Below are 27,777 nucleotides of genomic sequence, written 5' to 3' on the forward strand. Positions count from 1 at the left end.
AACCTTTACCAGCTTTGAACGTGTGTAAAGTCCGACCACAGACAGTAAGATTATCAATATACTTATTATTTTCCGAACAACAGAGCACAGAAAGTCACCAGGATATGTTTAAGAAAAAACTCAATTATTTATCATGATTTACAATCCTAATTCAACGGAGCGGGGGTATTTCACATTTAGCTGTCACTTTTCTCCAAGTGACTTATTTATCTATTTTATACGGGTGGGTAATCTTATTGGAAAAAATGAGGTAAGTCTTTTACTTGAGGCTGTGATCTTTAAGCATGAGGGTAGCGACTGTACAACCAGCTCACTGCCACCGTACCATCAAGCGGGTCGCGTTAAAAATGACCAGTCTGCCGGTTCTGTCCAAGCACTGGGTGCAGCCCTGTCAGACGCTTGTGGTTTGACGTTCCGGTGTCCAATCCGAGTACAGTCCAGCCGCATGACGGTTTTCTAACCAAGATATAATTGGTCAGATGGACTATTCCTATTAAAATATTCATCAAGAGGGCGGAGCAATCCTTAGCGTTTCCGGTACCTCTTTGTTTCATAAGCTCTCGAATGAGATCGGTTCTGAGGAAATTAAAGGAACTTCCTGAGAGAGGCAGAGTAAGTGGCGCGTATTCCTCACCTAGAGTTTCTCTCTTTTCTATCATAGATTCGTACGGTGACGGCTGGCAGAACACCCCTAATACTTGTATTTGTTTGCAGACGTGTAGCATCAGTTTATTCCGTAGGCCTAATAATACTGCATGGGGTGAATAATAATTCTCTGAATGTAAAACTGGAAGCAGCTGTGTGAGCTAACAAAATTATTTGCCCCAGTTATCTTCGGAAACTGAAGATTTCAGTGAAATGCAGCGGTTCATTTGACATGACTCTGTTTTGAAACATGTTTAATTAGTTGATCAACGATGTTGTATAACTTATCATGCTGTTGCTGCTATCATGTGTGTATGTTTTGAGATTTTGTGCAAGTTTGCCTGTTGAAAAAATACCACTTACAAGACTTTTTTTTTTTTTGCGCATTTCTCAGTCATCGTACACTTTTTTTTTTTTTTTCCCCCCCAGTGAAGTTAAATCCACACAAAACTGGAAACAAATCATGTTGAGAACAGGGATTGCTGACTGTGTAAGCTCCTTTTAGGACAAGGAGTGTGTGTTTTCCCCACATTAAACAAAGAGCGATGACACACCCTGTGCCTTCAGGCAGCCTGTCTTTGATCTGAACACCTCATAATTTGTCTCAGTCACTTATCCTGAGAGGAGGGAACAAAAGGCAGCGTCGCGATCCTCTCGCCGGTGCTGCCCGCTCATCCCATCCGTTCCGATGACTTAGGTCTCCCAGGTGACCCTCCCCATTTTCTGCTCCTGACAGGGGCTGCTTTCGATCAGGAACGGAGAACACTACCACAACCACCAGCCTTATGGCCGCATAGTTTGGACCCTTTTTTTTTTTTTGGGCACACTTTTACTTTTGTTTTCCTACTCGTTCTACAAGTCCACGTCTGTGAGAATGCTTGCTGGTGCAACTGGCTAAAAAGTTGCTATAGCTTGCCAGTGAAGTCCATGCTTGGACTATTAGCTAGGTGTCATCCAAGTTAAACTTTTGTTTCATTGCCCTAGACCCAGGGGCTGTGGTGCCTATACCCACTGACTGACTTATCTTCTAGGGCAATATTGGCATAAGACTACTCTAAACCCTGGTCCAAGTTCAGTGTGCACTGGCCCTAGTTGAACCTGTACTTTATTATGTACAGTATTTACTTTGCAAACTGCAGCGAGGCAGATACAGCCCTTTGTGGTGTCACATTTCTCCCCCTAAGTGAATGCAGACCTAGTTATTTGGATATCATATTATGATAAAAAATTAGGGTAAGTGGAAAGAAGTTGCAAAGTCTCTTAAATCAGTGAATGTTTTCCAGAACAGAAGTGATTAACCACTCATTTCACCTTGAGCTGTGCATTAAGCATAAAGCCAAGTTAAGTCCTGTCTGGAAGTTTCTTCTAAGGTCCTTTTCACCGTTTCTTAGGGAATGAAGGCCGCCACAAAGTCATCGGGACTTAACAAGAGGCCCGGAAAGGCCCATTCCAATGGAGCCCGATCTGGAGGCAAAGAGGAACTGGGGCAGTGGGGAAGGGCCTGGTAAGTCCACACTAAGGTTTAGGATCCACAAAGAAATACAGTGAACTGGATCATAGGAAAAGCCTGCCATGGAGGGCATGCCTTCTGGGGTGTAACCCTTTCACCCTTACCCACTGAGTCCTGGATGAGCTCCAGACCTCTCCCCTCATGTCCAGGACAAGCAGTTAATGAAAATGGATGGAGCCAAGTAGACTTGACATGGCAATGCATTATAATAAATGTCATGTGCTTCCCCAGTCATTTGACTTGGGTCATCTACAACTATTGGGAAGTTTTTATTGAAACCCCCCCCACCACAAACAAGAATATAGGCCAGTATGTTTTTTTTCCCCCCCCTTTCTGTGACTTCTAGTTTTATCATCTCTTTAGTCAAATGCCTGGATTGAGTTTCCTTTTCACAGAGCTTTGTGGCAGAAGTGACAACCTACATTGTTTAATGATGGGTTTCAGTAAACTGTGTGAACACTAGTTGTAAAATCCAGACAGAACAGTCACGCATGTTATTTACCATACTGTCCAGAAACAGGCAGAAAGTGGAATGGTCTCAGCAGCAGAGTTGAAATACAAGTGCATAGGTGACACTATACATAGAGCAAAAAGATATGGGGCATCATACAATAGCTGAACCAGTGATGCATAAACAGAGCTAACAAGGAGGTGTGGCAAATACAGAATAATACAAAGGACCTGGATAGGATCATGAAGGAACACACACATTGTGTGAAACCACTTACCCTAAGGGGGGGGGCGGCTAACCCAGCAGCATAGGGTACAGGGCTGGAGGAGAAGAGGATGCACCCAGGGTGGGACACCAGTCCTGCAAAAGGCACCTCAAGCAGAACTCAAACCCCAGACCTACTGCACCAGAACAATAGTGTGGGAACCCCAGGTCAGGGACCAAGCCCCACTAGTTAATCCCACAAAAATCACTTATCAGACATCCTCGAACTAGTCCTGTGACTTCAACCCCTTTATAGGGCTAGGAACTGATCAGGTTCGTTGACAGCAGGTGTGTTGGCTTAATTACACTGATCCCAGGTGGTGCCTCTGGTGGACCTTGGGGTTTCACCTCCTGGGGTTGTAACACTAATCCTAACTGTAAGGAGTTAGAATTACACAGCTCACCCCGGTGTGATGACAGAGGTTAAATTCTCCACGACTGAAATTCTTTATGATTTGCAGCCGTTGCATGAATGTTGAACTTCAGCTTTTCATGTAAGGACTGCAGTATGTAACTGTAGTTTGTTTGTAAATTGAATTATGCATTGAAGTCTTTAAGCTGTGATGATCGGCTTAAAACATCAATTAAAGTATTTTAAGTTCCACCAGCAAGCGGCACATATGAATACGAAATACTGAATTAATTTTATTAGATTGACCAACAGCAAGCCAAAGGATCTTTATTCCCAGACCATAAAGCAAATATGGAATAGCACATTTAAAGTAAATAAACTTTATGTTCAAAGCCATATGGTCTGCTCAACCTTTGAGACAAGATACTAAAGAGAAAATATTTAATATACCAAATTAGATAACAGTTAATCTCTAGATGGTAATTTCTGTATTTAAAGGTCAGAAATGTGCAGTTAGGACATGGGGGTGAAAGGTATGGACAAATGTGCAGCATTTTATTTTATTACTTTATTACTTTATTACTGGTGTTCTTAGTTGTCTTTATGTACCATGACATCGCTAGCAAGGTAAAGTCAAAGAAAAATCACTCCTTTTCAGACTCGAGGTTGAGTTACTCTTCTATCTTACGCTAAATCCCCCTGGACCATTGATCTCAGAGATTGGTTTATTGATTGTTGACCCTGTCGTTCTTGTCCACAGCCTGCACGTGGTGTGGATTATTCAAACAATGTTTTGCAGCACTTATGTTGAGACGTACACATCAGCAGTGAGATGCAGCTCAGGGTGACCAATCGTGGTTTCCGCAGTAAGGGAGGATACAGAAGTGATTTAATACCACTCACTTTTTGCACACATCCACAAACAGCAGTGTGGGTGGAAAGTCACGAGAGCACGGGGAGATCATGCAAACTTTACAGAGACTGAGCAGTTGTGGAAGCCCAGCTACAAATCCACAATCCAGGACCCGGGATTCGGGCCTGGGGCTCGAGTCCTGCCTGGCATGCCTGTCGACAGACTGGTGCCCCAATCTGGGTGTGTCACACCGCCCCCCCAGCCCTGCACCCTGTGCCACCAGGCTTGGCTCCGGCTTGGGACGAGTGGCTTCTGACTGTGTGTGTGTGTGTGTGCGTGCTCATTGAAGTGTGCTGTCAGTGGACTCAGTCTCTGCAGAAAAATACCACAATTTTATGATATATAATATAGTAGGAATTTAGCACTTTAAGATTTAAAGTGCACATGCAAGAGGATCAGAAGTATGGTAAATGTCAGCCCATTTCTCTGAGTTATTTTGGTGTTAGTGCCAGGATTTGACTATTTCCCCACCATATGCAATGGAACAGTCCCCCCACCCTTACGCAACACTCAGACCATTGTCTGTTCTGCCAGGGAAGTGGACTGGTTCTCCCTCACTGGTGTGATCCTTCTCCTCTGTCTGGCACCCTTCATTGTCTTCTTCTTCATCATGGCTTGTGACCAGTACCAGTGCTCTGTCACCCAACCACTGCTGGACCTCTACAGTGGCAAGGCCACCTTCTTATCCATCTGGAACCAGGCTTCCTCTTTCAGCTGGACTTCGGCCAAGATCTATGCCATCTGGGTCTCTTTCCAGGTAAATTCAGGTATAGTCGTCCTGTGAAAGCCTCGGTTCTGAGTTTTAGAACTGCTCAATTTGATTATATGGGCCATCTGAATTTGAGGACTCTCATGGAATGATTATATATGTAATGTGAAAAAGATTTGGCCATTTTAGTGTTTTAATGGCCACACAGTCACACAGTCATTCACCAACCTATGCCATTGCACTTTGACAAGGTCACATGAAGATCTCTTAACCCGTAGCACACTGTGGCATATTTTTTCGCTGGTCTTGGAGAATCAGGTGGCCTAATGTTCTGATTCCAGGTAATCAGTTTTAAAGAAAGTGACGGTATTTCTTCTGCAGGTGTTTCTCTACATGTGTGTGCCAGACATTACCCACAAAGTCCTGCCTGGCTATGTGGGTGGGGTTCAGGAAGGAGCACGTACCCCTGCAGGTAAGGGGTGAAAGAAGTCTGCTGGGATGCATTTAGATGAGTTATTTGTTGAATAATAAGCTTATATAATAAATGAGGAGGTGGTCCCAGTCCAGTCCACTATAACACATTTTTGCAGAATGAACGTCTGCTAACCAAGAGACAAATGCATTTCATCAATGTTTTTTATAGCTTGCTTAACTAGTAGTAAGTGAGATTTTATTTAAACATAATTAAAGGAACACACATTTTATCACCACCATTCACTGTTATCCACTGTGACCTGTTATGTTGTTGCAATTTGAAAATGAATTAGTGCTGGTAAATGCACATTTTTGCATAAAATAATTAAAAAAAAAACACTCCTGGACAACAAAGGCATTGCACACAGTCTGCTTCTTCATGAACCTCAAAGCATAAAAACTGAATCTAAAAATCATTATAGTGTAATGTAATAGTGTAGTGGTTGGAGCTGTTGCTGTACTACCATAGAGGAAGGTACTTACCCAGAATTGCTCCAGTAAAATTACCCAGCTGATTAAATTTGTGAATCCTTGCAGTTAACTTTGGAAAAAAGCTAAATGAATGAATTTATTTTGACCTCCCCTTTACCATCAGAAGTTGGTAATGCAGCATGAGAAAGAAATTTGATTTAGTGTTTTTGCATTATATAAAGAGTACTAACAAGTTTTGGAAACCTCCATAGAACATAATTTTGAGAAATGGTAGTGAATGAATAAGGGGGTGCGGTGGTGCAGTGGGTTGGACCGGGTCCTGCTCTCCAGTGGGTCTGGGGTTCGAGTCCCGCTTGGGGTGCCTTGCGACGGATTGGCGTCCCATCCTGGGTGTGTCCCCTCCCCCCCCGGCCTTATGCCCTGTGTTACCAGGTTGGCTCCGGTTCCCCGTGACCCTGCATGGGACAAGTGGTTCTGAAAATGTGTGTGTGGGGTGAATGATAATAATGAAAGCCTGTTGTTGTTTTTTTTTTATCCCTACAGGTCTCATAAACAAGTATGAGATCAATGGCCTACAGTCTTGGATCATCACCCATATTCTGTGGTTTGCAAACGCTTATTACTTCCATTGGTTTTCCCCCACCATCATCATTGATAACTGGATTCCCCTGCTCTGGTGTACCAACATCCTGGGCTATGCTGTGTCTACATTTGCCTTTATAAAGGCCTACCTCTTTCCAACCAATCCAGAAGACTGGTAGGCACACATTTACTGTACTTTTACAGTGAATTACAGAACGGTATTGCCTGTTGTGACTGTCGTGATTGTCCTTTGCAGTAAATTCACAGGAAATTTTTTCTACAACTACATGATGGGAATTGAGTTCAACCCCCGCATTGGGAAATGGTTTGACTTCAAGCTCTTTTTCAACGGGAGACCTGGAATCGTGGCCTGGACACTCATTAACCTGTCGTATGCTGCGAAACAGCAGGAGCTCTATGGCGAGGTGACAAACTCCATGGTATTGGTTAACGTGCTCCAGGTGAGCTCTTATCAACTCCTCCCCGGCCTGGCTTTTCTTCTGTAACAGCTCTACATACTGAGATAAGCGCATTGATGGAGTTAACACACTAATTCTGCTCTAGGTTGAACCTCTGTCTCTTTGTGTTTTCAAGGCCCCATGTCATGTATTTTATTGAAGAGACAGTATGCTCAAGATATGCATATTAGTGAAGGAAGGTAGTAGAGGAGGACTATATATCATTTTCTCATAATTTTTATCAATAAAACTCCCTGTCAATTCTTTATACAGTTACTCATATAATGTGTGCAGGTAAAAAACAGTGGTGTCAGACTAATGGGCTGTACTTTGAGAATGGTGTGTCTGTATTTGAAACTTTCCGTCTCTTGTGAAATGCAGTTCTGTTTACCCTGAGCTGTGCATTGAATTGGAGGAAAGTTTCTGCCAAATTGATAAATGTAAATTTAACATTTTTGGCTAAATCACAATGTGAAATTCAACATTTTATAAAAGCATACCAGCAAAAACTAGGGTATAAGTGTCAAATCACCGATTTAACCTGTGGGATTTGAGTTCAAACTGTCCATCCTGCAGCACATACTTGTAGCTGCAGTTTTAGCTGAGCTCTAGATGGCAGTGTGTATTAGTTTTAGGAAGGGACACAAGTCTCTTCACATCTATTCATTTCGCTGCCGCTTTTCTGCAAAGTAATTTACAGCCTGGTCTTTTTACTGGGGCAATTTAGGGTAAGTACCTTGATCAGAGGTACTACAGCTGGAGGTGGGATTTAAACCTCTGACCCTCCAGTCTAAAGAGAGCAGCTCTAACCACTACACTACCAGCTGCCCCGTTATTTCTTTGAACACCTATCTCAAAAGCACCATAAACTTATTCACTAGTATTTCGGTGCTTTTTGTCCTAGATGACATAATTATAGATACTGTACACCGCACTCCCAGGAATAATACATTAATTTATATGTTGTACACTCTTTCACATGGGACATAATCTAGAGTCACCATCCATTTGAAACACATGTCTCTGGATGGAAACCAGAGCACTAAGAGAGCATGAACATGAACACTGGGAAAAACATGCCAACTCTGCTCAGACTGAGCCACATTGGATCCACAGTCATTGTGAGGCACCGGTGCTTCACACTGTCACTGCTCCACCACTTTTAAAAGTAATGAACAGTATTGGGGGGCACGGTGGTGCAGTGGCGCAGTGGGTCGGACTGGGTCCTGCTCCCTGGTGGGTCTGGGATTCAAGTCCTGCTTGGGATGCCTTGCAATGGACTGGCATCCCGTCCTGGGCGTGTCCCCTCCCTCTCCAGCCTTTTGCCCTGTGTTGCTGGGTTAGGCTCCGGCTCCCTGCAGCCCTGTATGGGACAAGTGGTTTCAGATGGTGTGTGTGTGTGTGTGTGTGTTTGTGTGTGTAAATAGTATTGGATCTAACTTGTTTCTGTTTGTATATCTTTCACTCTGTAGTTGCCCTGTGACAGATCCATTTCCTTTCCTTCTACCAAATTATGAGTGCTAAAGCTGCCATGAAAATAATGTTTGTGATGATCTCTGGTAGGCAATCTACGTTCTGGACTTCTTCTGGAATGAGGCCTGGTATCTGAAGACCATCGACGTTTGCCATGACCACTTCGGCTGGTATCTGGGCTGGGGAGACTGTGTGTGGCTGCCATTCTTGTACACCTTGCAGGTGTGTTGGACCGTCCAAGCAGGATTAGCTGTACAGACAATGTTGCAAAACATACTTGTTCTCACAGTAAAACTTCATGTGCTAGAACATTCATAGGGTGAACGGGGTAGGTAAGTGATGTTGACTGAATTACAGGTGCGTTTCAGTTATTCAGTGGTTTGCAGAGACGACACTTGGTAGACGTGAAGGGAGCTGAAAAATTAAGTATGTCTGAAAACAGTTTTTTTTTCTGAATTTCTGTTTTATCATTGGGGGGCGCGGTGGCACAGTGGGTTGGACCGGGTCCTGCTCTCTAGTGGGTCTGGGGTTCGAGTCCCGCTTGGGGTGCCTTGCGGCGGACTGGCATCCCGTCCTGGGTGTGTCCTCTCCCCCTCTGGCCTTACGCCCTGTGTTGCCGGGTAGGCTCCGGTTCTCTGCGACCCTGTATGGGACAAGCGGTTCAGAAAATGTGTGTGTGTGTGTGTGTGTGTGTGTGTGTGTGTGTGTGTGTGTTTTATTATTAGCCTAAGATGAAATTTTCATCCAATGTGGCTTGAAATATTGGCCCCATTTGGATTTTCACCTGAGCAATTCAGAGTATGCGTCATATTCCAGAAGGTGGGATTCAAAAGCAGGTTTTTCGAGGCTAAATGCAATGGCTGTAACCACAGCACTACCATCTGCCTCTGATCACACACGCTGATAGTGAATTTTCACTAGTAATGTGAAGTAACACTACGACATGTTGGAAAGACAGTTGAATACGCCTATGTTAAAGCCGACTGAGAGCACAGCGGAGTGAGGAGCATCTTCACGATGTTCACACTTGTTGGTCCGTTTCCCAGGGCCTGTACCTGGTGTACAACCCGGTTCAGCTTTCCACAGCCCATGCTGCGGTGGTCCTCATCCTGGGCCTGGTGGGATACTACTTGTTCCGCTCGGCTAACCACCAGAAGGACCTGTTCCGCCGCACCGATGGCAACTGCACCATCTGGGGCCGCAAGCCAGCCTACATCGAGTGCACCTACAGCTCAGCGGACGGGAAGAGGCACCGCAGCAAGCTGCTCATCTCGGGGTTCTGGGGTGTGGCACGCCACCTCAACTATACGGGCGACCTGATGGGCTCGCTGGCCTATTGTCTGGCCTGCGGAAGCGGCCACCTGCTGCCGTACTTCTACATAGTCTACATGACCATCCTGCTGGTGCACAGGTGCATCCGGGATGAGCACCGCTGCCACACCAAGTACGGCAAAGACTGGACACGCTACACCGCTGCCGTGCCCCACAGGCTGCTGCCTGGAATCTTCTAGAGAGAATGGAAGAGTCTGAAGTATTACGGGACATTGGTAACCGAGTCACAGAAACGTGTGGTGAAGGTCTGTCCTTTGTGTGTAACTTCACTGCGGGGTTTGTATGTGTGGGTGCTCGAGTGTTTCTGGATGCTTGACTGTGTGTGTTCGGAAAAGGGTACGTGTTTACAAGAGTTTCATACTCATTTGAAGAAGTGTGTGCACTTTTGTGGATTTGCTCGGCGGTGTGCGTGTTTCCGTAATTAGTATCTTGTACAGCTTCTTTGAGTTAACTCCACACGTCAATTCCACATGTTTTGTAGAAAGTTTGTTAACTCTCTAGATTCTCGTAACTGACAATCTTATGATTTATTTTAGTGCAGTTATCTCGCTCACTGCCGGAGGGTTAAATGGACTTTCTTTGTGAAGAATGGCACATAGTAACCATTTTAGATGTTCCTTTACATACCCAAAAAAGTCATTCCTTTTATCAGGATCCATTTTTACAGCATAGTATGTAGGGGTTCATGCACAATTCCAACATATTTTCCTTTTGAAAATTATTTTTAAGTGCTAAGGAATGAATTGTCCTGTTTAAAATAAATCACAATATTTAGTAATGATTTCTGCTGTTTTTGTTATTTATTGTGTTTAAGACCCCAGACTTTTTCGTAACGTGATCTCCCCTAAATTAGGTTGAGTTGTACTTGTAATAACAGCAGAATGCTGGGCAGAAGAGTTAACAGGAAGCAGATGTCAGGTAATACATTTAAATAACTATTATTAATTTTTGCCCGCGACCAACACAATTTAAACTTAATTTTGTATTTTCACAAATGAAAGCTAAGTATCTTGTGGTGTGAGCATGAACAATGTGTCCTACACGGAAAAAAATAAGTAAGCCACTGGGATTGCTAAAAAAAAACAAGGACAACATTTAATATGCGCCAAGGAAATTTAATTGAACAGACTTGAGAAGAAAAGTGATAAGTAAATTACAATTTTAAAGGGACATGCACACCCGTTGGAGAAACAATCATTTATAGAAAGCAGTGGAGCTGTCAAACTCCAAATTTTTTTAAAGAAATTTTATTTTTTTATTATAAGCAAGGCCTATGGAAGCAAGCCACTTCTCTGCTTTCATATTGCAAATTTTATCCAGTGTTTTTAAGAAGCATTGCATTCTTCCTGATTCTTTTGCAGGACCACTTTACCCCCCAAAATGAAGTCCATTTTACCCCAGTCAACAATATTCCCTGACTTGAAAGCTTTGCCTTGCATGAATCTCTGGATTTCACATGTAGGCAGGATGTGGTCCCACATGTGCACGTCAGTGAGCTGCCCATAAAGCGCTTCACTGGTAGAGAAATCGCCACCATATGAGTCCTGGTCCTGGCCGAGAATGATGCTGAAAGGTCCCTGCAGATTGCCACCTTTGAAGAGGAGCTTTGGGGACCCCCTCCGCCCATTCACCCAGAACTGGCCCAGACCCGTGTTGGAATCCCAGAGTCCACAGACTGAGTTCCACCGATTCATCTCATCCGGCAGATTCTGGAATGCAACCTTATCGTTTCCGACATATAGCTCATAGTTGCCTCTTGCTACTTTGTACAGCAGGAAGGCATTGTCGTGGGATTTAGTGGCCAGGGAAAAGAAGGAGTGTTCTCGGTCAGCATCTGTGTAGTACCTCAAGCAGACCGTCCCGCTTGTCAGGCCAGAGCTGCTCATAGGAGTGACCTTCACATGGTCTGTAAGTGTCGGGAAGGTGAAAACCTTTCCATGGAGATCTTCGAGCGCTTTAGAAACCAAAAAAATCCAACATGATTTACATTCCATTGTGGAAACATACACAAAGTGCTTTTTTGGAGTAATTAATGATAAGGCGCTTAATCAGTGGGATTGTGCAATTTGAATCAAAAAATGAACTAGGACTCTTAACCTGCTACCAGTTTTATAACTTAAGTGTAGTAATGTATAACACAGAATGTTGCATCATGAGCAAAATGCTAAGAAAAGTTTGTGCGTATGCTAGGGGGACTGATCAACACAATAAAAAAAATGTATTATCGTATTAAAATATACACCTGACATACAGAAGAACACAATATTTGTAAATTTTTCCAAACTCTGACTACTACAGCATCACAAGTGGTCATGAAATATTCCTTAGGTTTCAATGAATCTCTTACCTTGTGCAGATAAATAGAAGCCAAGACTCAGCGGTATAAGGATGTTTTTCAGCATGGTTCAGTGTCGTGGAAACCTTTACATTAAGAGAAGTAACTGCAGTGACTGAACTGCTGTTAGAATGATTTCGGAGCAATGTAACAGTTCTATATATAGAAGAGGGTTGCAAGGCAGATCACCTAATTATCAGTTACACAATGTGGTACAAGACAGTACATGCTATTTGCTCAAATTTTTCAAATATTTAGTTTAAAACTTTAACCGATATTACTGGAATGCTGTGGTCTTGAGAAAACATGTTCATTAAGATGCCTGAAACAACAATACCATGCCCCACAGGGGGCTGCATGGAAATTTCTAGAACAAATTGAAGGAACAGGCACAGCACAGCTGTTTCAGAGCAGTCATGGAAACTGCACAAAGCCTGTGCTTTGTCTATAACTTCTTGAACAGGGTGGCACAGCGAGTAGCACTGCTGTGTCACAGTGTCGGGGTGGTCCAAGAGGATGGGAGTTTGACCCCCGCTCAGTCTTTGTGGTGTTTTCATGTTTTCCCCATGGGGGTGCTCTGATTTCCTCCCACAGTTCAAAGATATGCTGTTCAGGTGGATTTGTAATTCTAAGACACTCATAGTGTGAGAGAGTGTGTTTTACTCCATTGTAAGTAGTGTATCTACATTTACATTTACGTTTATTCGTTCAGCAGATGCTTTTCTCCAAAGTGATGTACATCTCATAGAAAATACAATCTGTGCATTACATTAGCAGGAAGAGAGCCTTCGATGCAGACGTGTGTGATTCTTAAGTGCAGTTAGTTTCCTTCCACCGTATGAACCAATGCTCATCACACAAGCAGCTGCATAAAACTTTAGCAAAATATACATGATTTCTGATCACCTTCCTAATGATTTTTGATTTTTTTTGGAGATGTGTATAAACATTTGCATTCCATTACAGGAGTAGCTGTGTAACGGTTTTTCTGGCCATGATCTTTATAGCAGTGTAAGTCATCTTGGATGAATAAGGAGCGGGCTGGTAACACGACATAGTGTTCATTGGAAGTTGCTTTGGAGGAAAAGTGTCAGTTAAATGAAGTAACGTAGTGTTTTTGTGTGCCATCTGCGGAAACTTTTATAAAATGGCTTCTCTTCTTATTTATCCTTTTAATTCAGTCAATTCTGCCATCAGTATAAGCTTTTACTGAATACGACGGACTTGCAAAAATTACAAGAAGATTCAGAAATGTGCCCGAAGGATATCTGAAAAACAGAAACTTTCAACTTCTTCAAGATTGTACGTGCCAGCCCGACTCTTTGTTTTAACAGAAATCATTTGAATAAGATATAATTCGCACATTAAAGAACAGGGGTACAGAAATATGCTTTTGGAGGAGGAAGATTTTTCTCTGAAGTGTACTCCGTGCATACAACTAATGATGTTCCGATACTATTAACTGTACTCTGTATACCATTTTAACTTACCATTTTTTTTAAAAATTAACAGCTATTTTTCAGTGTTTTTAGAAAAACCTATATTTAAAGGCTTTAAGAGAACAGACTTGACTGTGATTTGCATGACTTTTTAACTTTTATTTTTTGTTTTTTAGATTTATTTCATAATAGACTGCTAGGTAACTTCATTAATTCCAAAATGAAACTGCACATTTTCATTACCTCAATATTCGTCACAGTTGTTCTATGATTCACCTCATACGGGTCTTGCCCATTCTAAGAATAGCAGGAAAGTGAGCCTGAAAATTCATTCTGCTCATGGGAAGATAGTGAAGAAAGTAGGCGTTGTGAACAGCTGCTTTTTCTCCACCTATGGGGTGGAATAGGGCATCTCAAAGTGTGGTCATGTCATGTGACCAGATGTTTTAACATGGTTTGGGTCAAGCTATCTCCCCCAGTAAATTTCATATTATAGCCATTTATAGAATTTTGTCAGTTTAATGTTTATCCTTGCACAAAGATCATTATTGTACACGCAATGCTATATACAGTATACAGTACATGCAAAAAGATGACCCACAGCCAGACACATATGAAAAAAAATTTATTCAAAGCTATTTCTCCATACTTAGAAAAATATTATTCATTTGATAATAATAACTATTATTTGGTAATAATATGTATCAAACCCAACATTTCACCAGGCTCCATATGTAGGCAAGTAACACAATCAATAACCAGCCTCACAACGTAGCAAAGGCACTGTTTCCTACACTCACCATAGGTCAGATGTGTAAGTGGATTACTTGGGTTACTTCATCCACTGCAGGCAATACGCTACACAGACCATGGTAGTCTGCGACTCCTATGTCCCCTGTTTGCTTGTCTTTCCTGCTTCCCCTCTCAATGAAATACAGCAAGGTTGTGGCATTTACCTAGCACGGCCCACCATATCTGCTGTTTTGTCCTGCCACACTATAAACGGAAGGAGGGATCCACTGAAAGCGATATAACCATAAAGGTGGGAAACAAATGGCACCCTGTATTTGCTTAAACAGAAGCAAAAAGCCTTTCGCACAGTTTGGCTTACTTTTATCATTACCATAACAGGAATTTGAAAAACTGATTTTTCTGTCTGTTTATATATATATATATATATATATATATATAAACAGATATACATATATATGTATATGTGATCCCAATCACAATCATAAAAGACAGTATGATACGATGTTACATTGTGAAATTTGAAACATTCACATCTAACAAAATATCTTAAATATTTAAATATGAAGGGTTATATCAAAGCTAATTTTCATCTCCAGTTTCACCAAACATCTTCTATGATTGCACCTTCAATACAGTCTACAAAATATGTATATTGTTGTTTACCAGTATTCCTCAGAGGTCTCATTTCAGCTTGTGAGGATTTCTTATAACAGATGACCATGAGCTGTGATTCAATGTGTTTTCTGTGTAGCAGGACAACTCCATGTGGCACAATGGCATTCTGTATTTTACCTCCCAGATGCTGGGTATTACCCAGTCATACAGTATATATACTTTTGGCCCATGTATAAAAAAAATCTGATTGTCCCACAAAGATATTGATCAATAAATCTGTTGGATCATCAAAAAATGTTTTCTCTCATTTACATCCATAAGCACATTATCAGTTTGTTAGACAGAGGGGCAAGGAAGAGGCAAATTTGGCTTTCAATGAGTGAGAGTGAACAAGGTAAATAGGGATGAGGAATTATTCTCCTTTCTCACAGGAGTTTTTACCACATACTAGCTTTTCCCACAGATTTGACCTCAGCAGTGACATAAAGCAGTTCTTGACCCCACTTGATTATTTGTACCCTGGAGATTACTCCTGGATGTTTGACCCTCACATCATGTCTTAGATGTTCCTCTCAGCAGTAAGGTACTTAAGAGCCGCTGCACCATACTTCCTGGACAGGTCCTGGTGGAACTCCTCCTTAAGCGTTGTCAAGCAGTGCCTGTAGCTGGAGCTGGAGCGGAACTTGGAGATGTCAAAGCTGGGTGCATGGGGCATGTGGATCATGAAGGCATTGGGCAGGACCACAAAGTCATATTCCTGAGAAGGAAGGAAGAGATTTTTTGCTTTTTTGACTCATTGAATAAATGAGCAAACTGAAAGCACACTTGTTTGCATAAGAGGTTAAAAAAGCCCTCCAATTTCATTGTAGTGCGGTACATTCTACAGCCCAGGCCAGTTTGAATTTGAGCTTTGTCATGTAGACATTCTCAGATTTATACAGTCAAATGTTATCATTCCAGTGCCAGATGGCAAACCAGTCAAGGGCAAACTAAGCACAGAGAAGATTCTACAGTCTGGTTCACCTGCGCATCAAGTTCCATGATGTGGGAGACTTTGTTCCAGCCAAACCCCACAAACCTCTGGTCATACTCGGGGCAGTCCCTTCTCACCACCACGTAGGGCTCAAAATCAGCCTCCCACTCCACTTTGTAGGCTGTGGTGGCTGTCCTCCATTTGGCGTAGTTGGTGGGAGCGTGGCCCTTGGTCCACACATGGTACCTTCACGCAAGTAACAAGTCAACAAAAACAGTCAAAGTAAGTGGTTCTTTAATATTTGTGAAAAAATAAGATGTTTGGCATATCCTTAAAAATATACCTATTAAGCTTTCAAGATGATTGAAGATGATATTAAACAGTCATTTCACCTGTGCAGCATAACAACAAGCACACACATAGCAGCCATCAGGCGGCAAAGACGCACTGAAGACTCCTACCTGAAGGTATAAAGGGTCCCCATGTCCAGCATGGAGAGCAGTTCAGCTTTGGATTTGGGGAAGGAGAGGCGGTAGCGTAAGGTCTCAAAGGCTGGCACCACCAGCGCATTCTTGGTGTGGGCCAAGTCCAGCTGAACGATAGATTTTCTGTAGGGGTGTAATAATCAACATAGGATGGAAGATCCTTCAAGTTATAAAACTTAAACTTATAACAACTGCTTGTGTGGTTGTACAGGTAAAGGATAGAATCAACGCAGTTTGCCATTGCCTTCTGTGCATGTTTGCAGGGTTCAAACACAGAAAGAACATGCAAACTCCACATTCTATGAGCTGGATTCAAACCCACACCCACCAAGCAACTAAGGAGCTTCAACGCCATAAGGCTTCACCAGCCGTATCCCAATAACTAACGTAACGATGACAAAAATGAATAAAATAACTGATGCAATTAATATCAAATTTACTCTGTATTCACTCTACTATTCAGCCTCTGGGAAATCAATGTCAGTTTATTTTTCTTATAATGAAGCACTTTCTTTCTTGCCTCTGAAAATTCAAATTCTTCTTGAAAAATGTGTGGCTATTCAGTCTCGTCTTCTATACCATATATTGGAAATAACTCTGCAAGTTTTTTAACAATACACAGAAGGCCAGACATATACAAACGCCATCAAAATGAAAGACTCTTTCCTTGCATGTAGATTAGTAGATGTAAATCCAGAGCTGCAAACAATGTTGCACAAAAAATCTCATAGTAACATTTAAAAGCTTTTAAGCAGAATTATGGCAAAGAAGAAAAATGCAGCTCTGCGCAATGTACTTCAGCCATCTCCAGGGTAACTAGAACGCCTACATATGATAAAATCTTCATAGCATAACATTTAGCATGCAGGGAGGTAACTGGCTCACCTGAGGTAACTGTAGAGGCCATACATGGGCAAGAAATCCACGTCTGTCAAAAAGACATACGGCGTGTTCGCCTGGCGGAGAGCAATGTTCCTCAGCAGGTTGACAGGGTAGAACTGGCCCTCCTTGTAGACAATGTGGTAGCCGATATTCTTGCGGTGTTTCAGCACGTCCGAGGCCTGGGCGTAACGCAGGAACTGCTGGGCCTCAGCATCAGACATGTAGAGGGCCAGGCTGATAGGACCCTCCCAGTGGTTACAGATCGCCTCCAGCATCTGAAGTCTGCATGCAGAATGGAACGTGGGTTTTGGGATGGCATGCATTGTATCATCGTTCTAGCATATAGCTACCATTGAGAGTGAACTCTACTAGCAATCTTTCAGAATCTACAATTAAGAGATGCACTTTTGAAACCATTCCATAAAAATCAGAGCAGTACACAGTAAATGGCAACTGTAACTTGTCGAAACATGCTAGGAAATTCTGTTGGAACTTTAGCTACTGTAGTCACGTAAAAAAATTTACCCAGTATTTCTATGTCTCAGAATGGCACATCTTTTTAGCGAGAAAGCTAATGCAGCCGTGTTCCAGGACCGCACCTATCAATGGAGAGTTGGGCGACCAGCGTCACATCCGTGTCGTCCTCTGCGGGGATGTACTGGTACTGCAGGAAGTAGAGGTGCAGCCGGTGCAGTGCAATCCGCTCCCGGCGGAAGTCGTAGCACTGGTCGTCCTCGTCAAGCTCTTCCAGCGCGTTCTGCAACTGAGGATGAGTCAAAACAGATTGCTTATTCCAGGAGGGGAAATGTCCCACTCACCACAAGGTGTTGCACAACCGTACACCACCTACTTAGGCAGTTAAGAATAGATGATTTTCTCAGTGGACAAGAAGGCACACAACAGCAGTTTAGCGCGCAACCTTCGTCACATGTCCGTTGACATTTACATTACATTTACATTTATTCATTTAGCAGACACTTTTACATCTCATAGAAAATACAATGTGTTCATTGCATTAGACATAGCTGCGGATGCGTGATTCTTAAGTACAGTTAGTTTGTTTCCTTCACCATGTGCACCGACGTTCATCACGCAAGTAGGCGCATGAAACTTTACCAGAATATCGCCGATTCCTAATCACCTTCCTAGTAGCTTTTTTTTTTTTTTTTAATGAGAGATACATATACATTTACGTTAAATCGCGGGAGTGGCTGTGCAAAGGATTGATCTGAGCCTGATCACGAACATTTACGAATAAAGAGCTGATCTTTTTCTATCCACAGAGTATCCTCAGGTGTAGTTATTGCCCATGCTGCCAGCTCATAGCTGACTGAATTGGGTGCAGATGAATAAGGGCAATTACACAGTTAGCTACAATGGACCTTGGCCTTCTGCGAACAGAAGATGGCTGGAATCCCCATGGAGTTTCATTCTGAGGACAACCTGCCCACTCACTCGAAGGCTGTCGGCGCTGGGCTGGCTGGGGCAGCCGAAGAGCTCCCTGCGCAGGAGGTTGCCGTCGTACTCCAAGAAGGTCAGGTAGAGGTTGCGGAAGAACTCCACGTGTTTGTTTTTCACCCGCAGCTTCTTGGGGGAGTTCCAGTGGATGACCTGTTGGCCACATAACAATCGGTCACCCAAAAGCTCTGACCATGTCGATGGCTGAAAGGAGAAAATACGGATGAAAAATGAATGGTTGTTCCTCTACTTGTTATTTTTGCGTAAGTGCGTACGGAAAGAGGTATGACATTTCCCTTCAGGGCGTGACTTTGCAGCGAGCTGTCAAACGTCAGGCAGGCAAAGTTAAATGACAACCTCACATTTTCCAAATTGGAAAACATTTCCTATGGGGAGGACATTAAACATTCAACAAATTTCAACAAGGACCCTGGGTGAACAGTGAGATTACTAAACAAGCCCTGCAACCAAGCAAACTCTTGATTAATTAAAGCTGGATGTAATGCATTAAAAGTAGGCAGCCTGGCAGTGGAGAGTGGCTCTTCAAAAACAGCCGGCGAGGAACAACTGTTCTCAAATGACTGAAAGTCACGTACGGTTAAAATGCACTAATTTACATCTGGGGCCAAATTAAGATAGAACTGCTTAATGTCTTGCCCCCCCCCGCCCCGAGCATTTCCTTCAGCATCTTCTCATTCGACATGTGGAGCGAAATGAACAAGAAGGTAATTTACAAGAAGTCATTCAATTTCGGCGAAAAACTGCGTTGGGAAATGTCATAGAACAACTTAAGTGAATGAATGTTAAGAAAACTGCAACCTTGTACAAATCAATAATGATGACAACTGAAGGAACAACAACCGTCAAAGCATGTTTTAGATTAACAGAAATGACGTAAAACGTAAAAAATCGCTTAATCCAATTAATTCAGAGATGTACAATCCATTCATAGAAATTAAAATAAAAAGGCGGTAGCTGCATGTCACATTGATCATCATTTATAATCTGTGCTATTAAATAGTGTTAACCGTAATTAATCAGTGTGGCTGTTTATTTATTATGGCACTCTAAAGGCTCTCTGAAACTCTTGATGATGTGCATTATCTAACGTGCTGCTTAGCGTCATCTCAGACTGCAGGAGTGTTCGGAAAGCGACTGTCGGTGTTATCAGCGTACAAGTAGCATTATGTGATACAATGAACATAACAGATATAACAGTTCAGATTCAGTTTTTCTTGTTGTACAAAGATTTAAGTCCTTTGCTTTTTCGGAGAGTGACGCTACCTTGAGGTCGGACACCTCCGTGTAGCACTGCTCTGAACGGGTGTGGTCAGACAGCTGGACGTTCCAGAAACAAGGCAGCTGGTGCACCAGGACTGGGTTCTGCTTTATGAAAGCGTTGAAGATATCCTGCAGAAAATCAGCCATAGGAAATCTGCTTTGTAAAAGACATCAACCCTTAAAATTTCCCATTTCTTCTACATTTGATGGACAGGCAACATCTCCATCCATCATCAACAGTAGCCTCTTGTCCCGAGTGGGGTAGTGGTGAGCCGGAGTCTAACCCGGCTATGCAAGGCTCAAGGCCGAAGGGACACACTCAGGGCAGGACGCCAGTCCATTGCAAGGCACCCCAAGCAGGGCTCAAACCCCAAACCTGCCACCCAGGGGGCACTGGCTGAACCCCCCATACCACCACACCCCCCATGGACAGCATTTCTTCTCAGCAAATAAAAGTGTCAGTGTTTTGATATGGTTTACTTTCTTTTCATATGAATGTAGATAACTGCTTGCCTTTTTTTAACCAGTCCAGATGCTGCTTTGACACACTTTCTCTACATTTCTGTTGACCTTCTTCCACTAATTCTTCAGCAATATACCCTGTACTAAAAATATTCCTGAAAAATTGGCTCTTTATCTAGGTTTTTCACCCCTGACAAGAAGTTCCTTTGATATAACTGGCACAGCTATAGACATGGTAGTGAATATCCACATGAGCACTTTACACATGGTACACTACATATGGAAAGTGTCACTATAAATTCATTAATCTGTGACTTTGTTATGGTGTAAATCTTGTTATGAGTACGAATAATATGTTTTTTCTTCTTTTTAAATCTGAAAGGCAATGTGACAAACAAAGAAGGTGTTTCATTTCAATTTTTGGATGGTAATGTTCCTTACCTTGTACGTTTTTATAAGGTTCATTTACATAATATCAAGAAGAAAAAAAATATTTGTTAACAGAAAATATTTAGCTTTATATAGTAAGGTGCCATATTTGTGTAGGTCGCATGTATGTTGTTCGCGACCCCCAGGTGTGTTCATATGAGGCCTCCAGTTTTGAACCTATTAAATACCTGGTCTGCGAGCGAGGTGGACAACATGCTCATGAGCTCCCTCTCCGCAGTCAGCCTCCACATCTGCTCCCAGCCAATCCTGCGCAGCCGCTCCAGGAGCAGCAGGATGACCCCTGTGTCAGGACAGCGACCAACAGGAAGTCATCAAACAGAATGCATCAGAAGCCCACCACTGATCACCGTCAGCAACATCATCAATATCAATGAGTCTTTCGCCAGCCGCTCCTGCCACTGTTCCACAACGTCTACAAACGCGACACTGTATAACAATATCTGCTTGAATAAGTGGATCCGAGTCTCCACCTGTGTTGAACCCGCGCCCCAAGGCTGGCCAAGGCTTATGGTTCTTCCACAGGTTCCCGAGGTACCAGTCGCTCTGGTTCTCCACCAACCCAATCGCTTGCTTGTCTTTGGAAACAAGAAGATTGTAACACTGAGTCACTGAGTCACAGAGAATCGTTGTAAAAACACCCACAGAAACCTGGCAAAAGTGAACTTGCGATACCTGTAAACTTTCTGAAGATGGCCCACAGCTCTGCAATGTCAGTAGCAAAGGTAATGTCCGTGTCCAGAACGATGACTTTGGTGAGATTGCTGGGGAGGGCTTTGGTCAATGTCAGCTTCATCAGACCGTAAATCCCAGAGTAGTGCTTGTTGGGGATCCAAGCTACGTTTGACTATAAAAAGCAATGATTTGGAAGAGAGACGGCCGATCGGTCTTACTCGCACAACCAACAGAACATGCTGCCATCCAAAGGTCAGATTCTTTAGGGAATTATTTGCAAAGTACAGGTCACAAGGAAGAACAATCATGAATGAGACAGTCCCAAACGTCAATTAGTCAGAGAGTCAATGGTCACAAATGGAAGGAAAGACTGACCTGAGACTCAACACCTTTGTCATTTTCTCATTTAGCTACAAATAAGGTTTCCGCTGTTCTTTTAGGTGTACTTCACTAACCACAGCTCTGGTTAAAGGAGATATCAAACACCACTGAATTAAATGACAAACGCACTTTTGAAATATTACAAATTTTTTGTTTAATGTGTAGAGGGGTGTAGGGATGTGGTGTGACGGGTTCAGCCGGTGTCCACTGTGTGGCGGGTCTGGGGTTTGAATCCTACTCGGGGTGCCTTGCGTTGGACTGGCGCCCTGTCCTGGGTGTAACCCGTCCCCTTTTGGCCTTGCGGCCTGCGTTGCTGGGTTAGGTTCCAGTTTGCCGCGACCCTGCTTGGGACAAGTGGTTATTGACCATGGATGGATGTTTAATGTGTCTGCTACACTGTTAGGGGCATCCGTTGGCTCCAGCCATATCATAGCTTATTTTTAGCATTTAGTGTCTTGTACACACACACACACACACATTTTCAGAACCGCTTGTCCCATACGGGGTCACGGGGAACCGGAGTCTACCCGGCAACACAGGGCGTAAGGCCGGAGGGGGAGGGGACACACCCACGACGGGACGCCAGTCCGTCGCAAGGCACCCCAAGCGGGACTTGAACCCCAGACCCACTAGAGAGCAGGACCCGGTCCAACCCACTGTGCCACCGCACCCCATCTAGTGTCTTGTATTTATTCTCTATTTTAAGTCCTTTTCTGGTACACTGTAGAAGCACATATCTAGAGTAGGGCTCAGACTGTGTAGATTTGTACTCGCCCTTTGCTTTGGGACACAAGAAGTTTCCATGTATGCAGCTGCCAGCTGGAATTTTCCTGTCTATTTCAGCATTTTGTTCATACATGCCTGACACACACCAGTCCTGCCTTGGCAGCTTGCAACACTTATTAAACACACATACACACACACACAATGTCTACAACTGCTTGTCCCAAGCAGGGTCGTATTAAACCAAAGCCTAACCCGGCAACACAGGGCACAAGGATGGAGGGGGAGGGGGCACACCCAGGGCGGGACGTCAGTCCACCACATGGCACCTCAAGCAGGACTCAAACCCCAGACCCACCAGAGAGCAGAACCCGGCCGAACCCTCTGCACCACCGCGCAGCCACTCCCCCCACTTATTAAACAGGACCAACTAATATTAGGTTTGTGTAAGAAAGGAGAATTATGGTCATGAAGCCTTTTTGCAATGGATTTTTAAGTATTTACATTTACTCATTTAGCTGACACTTTCTTCTAAATCAAGTTACGACGCTCTGCTTTGTACAATTATTTACCCATTTATATAGCTGGTAATTTTAGTGGAGTTATTTAAGGTAAGGATTGTGCTCAAGGGTACTGCAGCTGGAGGTGGGACTTGAAACTGTGGGTCCAAAAGCAACGCCTCTAACCGCTCAGTGACTGGGTGCTCCTCCAGTGCCAGTTTTTGTGTAATCTTCTTACAGCTCATCTTTCCGTGCACCGAGGTGTATAATGAGGGAATCCGGGTGGTGTTGGGAAAGCTATGGCAGTGACAGCCCCGTAAATTCGTTTGATAAATCCAGTTTCATAACCACCGCTTCAAACTGTTCTTAGATGGGGTCCTTGGCTAATGCAGACAGACGTGCTTATTCGTATCAGCATGATTATATAGTGAGGACTAAGGTTTTCAAACTGCAAAGCTTTTTCGCCATCAATTTTGCCATAGCCAGTCCAGGATTATTGGCTCCTGGCAAGTGTTAACACTTATTAAAAACCTCTTGGAATTAGGGAGTGTTAAGATGGAGAGATGAGTGGTGATTGAAACTACATTTTACTGCAGTTCCTTCACCATTCCTATAAAAAGTATGGTGACTGATGGAGGAGGTCTCTTTACCTTCAGCTCCTCCGCGTCGTAGAAGCTGACCTGCACGGAGGGCACCATCCATGACTGGAAGAGGGAGCTGAGGATCTGGTGGGCCACGGCATCCGTGATGAAGTGGAAGTGAAGGGGGTTCCTCCTGGGAGACACACAGAGACAGCGTGTTACCAAACTTGATGGAGCGCGCTGGGTCCTCGTCACGTTACCGAGCCTCATGTAGAGCACTGCTCTCTCTCTCTCACCTGTGGAAAAGGATGGACTTGACCAGAGTGACCACGTCCCGACTGGCGTTGTGGCCGGCACACACACATGCCACATGGATGAGCTATGTAGAGAGATGACACAGATGAAAGGTTCTGCCTGTCTGTTCTAATCATTGTTTGATGTCATCATTAGAAACTAGCTTTGGAGGGGGGGGTCCGTCAGTGTAGAACAGACATTTGCATTCATTCTAGCTAGAACATGTGACATAGCCCTGAAGGGAAATAAAGAAACATGACAGAGGCACTGATATCAGTAAAACCACTAAACATAATATTGAAATGGAACAAGGGAATGAAAAGCATGATTTGGTGCACAATAATCTTATTATTATGTTTATCAAATATTTTAGGCTGTTACTTTCCTTATTGGCTATTCACACACACACACAATGTCTGAAACCGCTTGTCCCAAGCAGGGTTGCGGCGGACCGGAGCCTAACCAGGCAACACAGGTGGGTCTGGGGTTCGAATCCTGCTTGGGGTGTCTTGCGATAGACTCGCGTCCCAGCCTGGGTGCGTGCCCTCCCCCTCCAGCCTTACGCCCTGTGTTGCCGGGTTTGGCTCTGGTTTGCTGCAACCCTGCTTGGGACAAGCGGCTTCAGCCAGTGTGTGTGTGAATAGCTGGTCATGTTGTACAGTTTAATTAAAGCAGATGTATTTGTTGAAAAGGTATGATTTCCTAACTTTTTTTTGCTGAAATTTTTCATTTACCATACCATACCATACCATACCCTTTCAGATTGGCTCACGTTCAGTTGCAATTTCAGTCTCTACCACTAGGTGGCAAACCTTTCCTGGGTTTTTGCTGGAGATCCGACCCACATTTTTTTTTTTTATTACCATGATAAAAGTTTTCTTTGAACACAAGACATTCACTTTTATAGAAATATTAATGTCATGCACAAAAGTTAAGATGGAGAAATAAATCTGTCGCACTTGGATGAATAATTTATTGGAAAATAAACTACTAAATGTGCGGCCACGATCGTTGTTCATTTAACTCTAGCAACTTGGAAAAAGGCAGAAGATATTGTCTCTTGTAACAAACGGCAGTAAGTTATTCTAGTTTGTAAAAGGTTCCTCTAAAAGGAGCAGAATAATTTAGTGTGTAATAAATGACATGTCGTTATAATGCAGGGAAAACAGGAGGAGAGAGATGTGGCACCAGGTTCCTGAACATCAGTCTTGACCTTCAACCTCTGCTTTCTCTTCCTAGTGGGTCCAATGTAACAGCTTCCCCGTAACTTGAACCAGCTTTGATGGGGCTACTGAAAGGTGTCTGAAAACCATGCTGATGAACTGCTGCATTCAGCTGACAGCTGACAGGTGACCCCAGGACCAAAATGGAATGAAAGTGAACGTGTCCTGCTGTCCTACTGGATTTCTTCTGCTGTGTAAAGTGATGCAGAAGTGATTTCGCAGTCATACCTCACATACAACATGGAACCACAACAGCTTCTGCATGGGCGGCATGGTGGCCCAGTGAGTAGTACTGCTGTCTCACAGCGCCTGGCCTGTGCAAAAGGACATGGGTTTGATTCCTGCACAGTGTGTGGGGAATTTGCATGTTCTCCCCGTGTCTGTATGGGTTTTCTCTGGGTGCTCTGGTTTCCTCCCACAGTCCAAAGACATGCTGTTCAGATTCACCCATAAGGTGTGAGTGACAGAGAAAGTGTGTTCCACTGATGTATGGATGCCTGACCCATTGTAAGTAGTGTATCTAGCAGTGTAAGTCACCATGGTGAATAAGGTGTGTGTGCTAATAACACTACATAGAGTTCGTTGGAAGTCACTTTGGAGAAAAGCACGGACAAAAAATATATACTTATCTTTCTTCATACTGAAGGCTCATTACAAGGACATTATGTGGTCATTTTACTTTCCCAGTGGGTGTCATACACTGTATAACATCTTGCAAAGACACACACTTGGCACCTCAAATCCAAAAAGGTTTTTGCTCCCCAGTGCCTTCAGCCTGGCTCTTTTCTGACTAAAGCAAGTGTATTAACCTCCAGATACCCTGAAAACAATGACTGATCGTGTACAAGTAGGGTTCGAATAGTGGCAGATAGGATCCTTTCTTTTAATACAGGTACTGGATGGAGACAGATATTCTGTCAAGCACTTTATTACAACCCTTCTTCAAATGAACAAAGCCAGCTATATACCTCCTACTTCTTATCACATTGACAGTCTCAGCCAATCACAGCCATCAATTTAGGTAATCTGGAATAATAATAATAATAATAATAATAATAATAATAATAATAATAATAATAAAAATAATATCATCACCATCTTTTGAACTCATTCTTTTATATATTCTTTGAATAAATCCCAACAATCCACATCCACCAGCAGGTTCAGAACATTTGCTTTATAACTGCAGTGATGAGTGTAGTGAAGAGGACAGATGACTTTGAGTTCATACCTCACACCTCTCCACCATGGGCCGCTGCGGACAGTCCGTGCGGTTAGCTCTCTCCTCCGCCGTGTTCTCCCCATCCTCGGGTCCTGGGTCGGCCGACGCCGCCCACTGCGCATTCCCGTAGCTTCCGTACTGGACCTGCGCGGCTGCTGCTTGGGACTGGCTGAGCTGAAGTCGCAGCTGCCGGTTTTCCTCCTCCACCTCCTGCACCCGCAACTCAGTTGCATCTCGCTCAGTGAGCCGCAGCTCTTGTTGGTCACTGAGACATGGGGAAACCAGCAAGGATCGCCCGTCTGCGAATGTTAGGAGATGGGAAGGAAAAAGAAAAAAACAGCCTATGTCCATTGTATCTTAATGGAGCGATTAGCAGATATGACTGTCTTTAGTTAAACAGTTTGCAAGTGAAAATATATAGTTGTTTAGTATAAATTATGGGGAACACACTGTACATTAAAAATTAACACCATAGTTACAAAATGAATAAAAAAACTAAAATATTTTAAAATAAGAGGGGGTGCGGTGACGCAGTGGGTTGGACCAGGTCCTGCTCTCCGGTGGGTCTGGGGTTCGAGTCCCACTAGGGGTGCCTTGCGACGGACTGGCGTCCCGTCCTGGGTGTGTCCCCTCCCCCCTCCGGCCTTACGCCCTGAGTTGCCGGGTTAGGCTCCGGTTCCCCGCGACCCCGTATGGGACAAGCGGTTCAGATGATGATGATGATATTTTAAAATAATATGTAGGTCTGCTTGAATAGGTAGGCGCCCAGTAAAGAACACGTACTTAAGAGCCTGGTCCCGAAAGTGAGCACTGATGAACATGGTCCAAAAATGGCGCAGTTAAAGTGCTCCGGTGTTGATCGCATATGGGAGAGACTGTACAATGATACATCAGCGCGTGTGACGTACTCGCAATGATTTTTATAATAGAAATGTGGATATTTTTGAGAAAAGGCCCTTATCATGTATAAAAAAGTGCTGTTAACATGATTTTGCAGCATCAGGAATGTGAATATTACTGTGTTTGTGATTAAAAACAAAACGTTTTGAGTGCCAAGGAGGGCGCAATGGGTTGGACCGGGTCCTGCTCTCCACTGGGTCTGGGCTTCGAGTCCTGCTTGGGGTGCCTTGCGGCGGACTGGCTTCCCGTCCTGGGTGTGTCTCGTCCTGGGTGTGTCCCCTTCCCCTCCTGCCTTTCGCCCTGTATTGCCCAGTTAGGCTCCGGTTCCCCGCGACCCCGTATGGGACAAGCAGGTCAGATGGTGTGTGCGTTTTGAGTGCCTTCCGTCTTACTCCCTGTTTACCTCTGCTTGATGGAAATCTGCAAAGCTCACTGGCAGTTGGTGGGAAACATTACCCCTTTGCTCACTATGCTGAGTGGAATCCCTGGGGAATTTACACCCCTGTCCAGCTGGCACCACAGCCTATGGGTTGGACAAGGGCAGCTGGGGGTT

The 27,777-nt window shown here is 43.7% G+C and overlaps 3 protein-coding genes across 8 annotated transcripts in view; 1 reads left to right on the forward strand and 2 right to left on the reverse strand.

Annotated features, from left to right (window-relative positions):
• Positions 1–548: 548 nt before the first annotated feature.
• On the forward strand, positions 549–10,289 carry dhcr7 (7-dehydrocholesterol reductase). The gene is made up of 8 exons (XM_018763932.2): positions 549–612; positions 2,037–2,149; positions 4,670–4,892; positions 5,226–5,316; positions 6,294–6,507; positions 6,589–6,793; positions 8,354–8,485; positions 9,310–10,289. The coding sequence occupies exons 1-8, from the start codon at positions 565–567 to the stop codon at positions 9,772–9,774; spliced, it is 1,491 nt and encodes a 496-aa protein (XP_018619448.1). The 5' UTR covers positions 549–564; the 3' UTR covers positions 9,775–10,289.
• Positions 10,290–10,702: 413 nt separating this feature from the next.
• Positions 10,703–12,050, reverse strand: LOC108941132 (serum amyloid P-component-like). The gene is made up of 2 exons (XM_018763707.2): positions 11,943–12,050; positions 10,703–11,549 (listed from the first exon to the last, which is right to left on the reverse strand). Exons 1-2 carry the CDS (start codon positions 11,995–11,997, stop codon positions 10,921–10,923), a joined length of 684 nt encoding a protein of 227 aa, XP_018619223.2. The 5' UTR covers positions 11,998–12,050; the 3' UTR covers positions 10,703–10,920.
• Positions 12,051–14,569: 2,519 nt separating this feature from the next.
• The window catches only part of LOC108941134 (LARGE xylosyl- and glucuronyltransferase 2-like), a 76,227-nt gene continuing 63,019 nt past the window's right edge, over positions 14,570–27,777 (reverse strand). For all 6 annotated transcript variants that reach the window (XM_029256227.1, XM_029256226.1, XM_029256223.1 and 3 more), the window contains 13 exons: positions 26,334–26,623; positions 23,882–23,964; positions 23,655–23,778; positions 21,401–21,572; positions 21,199–21,303; positions 20,896–21,008; positions 19,820–19,945; positions 18,533–18,688; positions 17,677–17,840; positions 17,081–17,359; positions 16,172–16,318; positions 15,761–15,956; positions 14,570–15,494 (listed from right to left, as the gene is read on the reverse strand). In XM_029256227.1, the coding sequence (XP_029112060.1) occupies positions 15,297–15,494; positions 15,761–15,956; positions 16,172–16,318; positions 17,081–17,359; positions 17,677–17,840; positions 18,533–18,688; positions 19,820–19,945; positions 20,896–21,008; positions 21,199–21,303; positions 21,401–21,572; positions 23,655–23,778; positions 23,882–23,964; positions 26,334–26,623 (2,153 nt within the window). In that variant the 3' untranslated portion in view covers positions 14,570–15,296. The remainder of the gene's footprint in view (positions 15,495–15,760; positions 15,957–16,171; positions 16,319–17,080; positions 17,360–17,676; positions 17,841–18,532; positions 18,689–19,819; positions 19,946–20,895; positions 21,009–21,198; positions 21,304–21,400; positions 21,573–23,654; positions 23,779–23,881; positions 23,965–26,333; positions 26,624–27,777) is intronic.

Source organism: Scleropages formosus, chromosome 11, assembly GCF_900964775.1.
Source record: "Scleropages formosus chromosome 11, fSclFor1.1, whole genome shotgun sequence".
NCBI classification, from domain to species: Eukaryota; Metazoa; Chordata; class Actinopteri; order Osteoglossiformes; family Osteoglossidae; genus Scleropages; species Scleropages formosus.

Coding starts and splice junctions, on each gene's coding strand:
- dhcr7 (XM_018763932.2), top strand. CDS start 565: ATGAGATCGGTTCTGAGGAAATTAAAGGAACTTCCTGAGAGAGGCAGA. Junction 2,150..4,669: donor GGGCAGTGGGGAAGGGCCTG/GTAAGTCCACAC, acceptor CTGTTCTGCCAG/GGAAGTGGACTGGTTCTCCC. Junction 4,893..5,225: donor CCATCTGGGTCTCTTTCCAG/GTAAATTCAGGT, acceptor TTTCTTCTGCAG/GTGTTTCTCTACATGTGTGT.
- LOC108941132 (XM_018763707.2), bottom strand. CDS start 11,997: ATGCTGAAAAACATCCTTATACCGCTGAGTCTTGGCTTCTATTTATCT. Junction 11,550..11,942: donor CTTCTATTTATCTGCACAAG/GTAAGAGATTCA, acceptor TGGTTTCTAAAG/CGCTCGAAGATCTCCATGGA.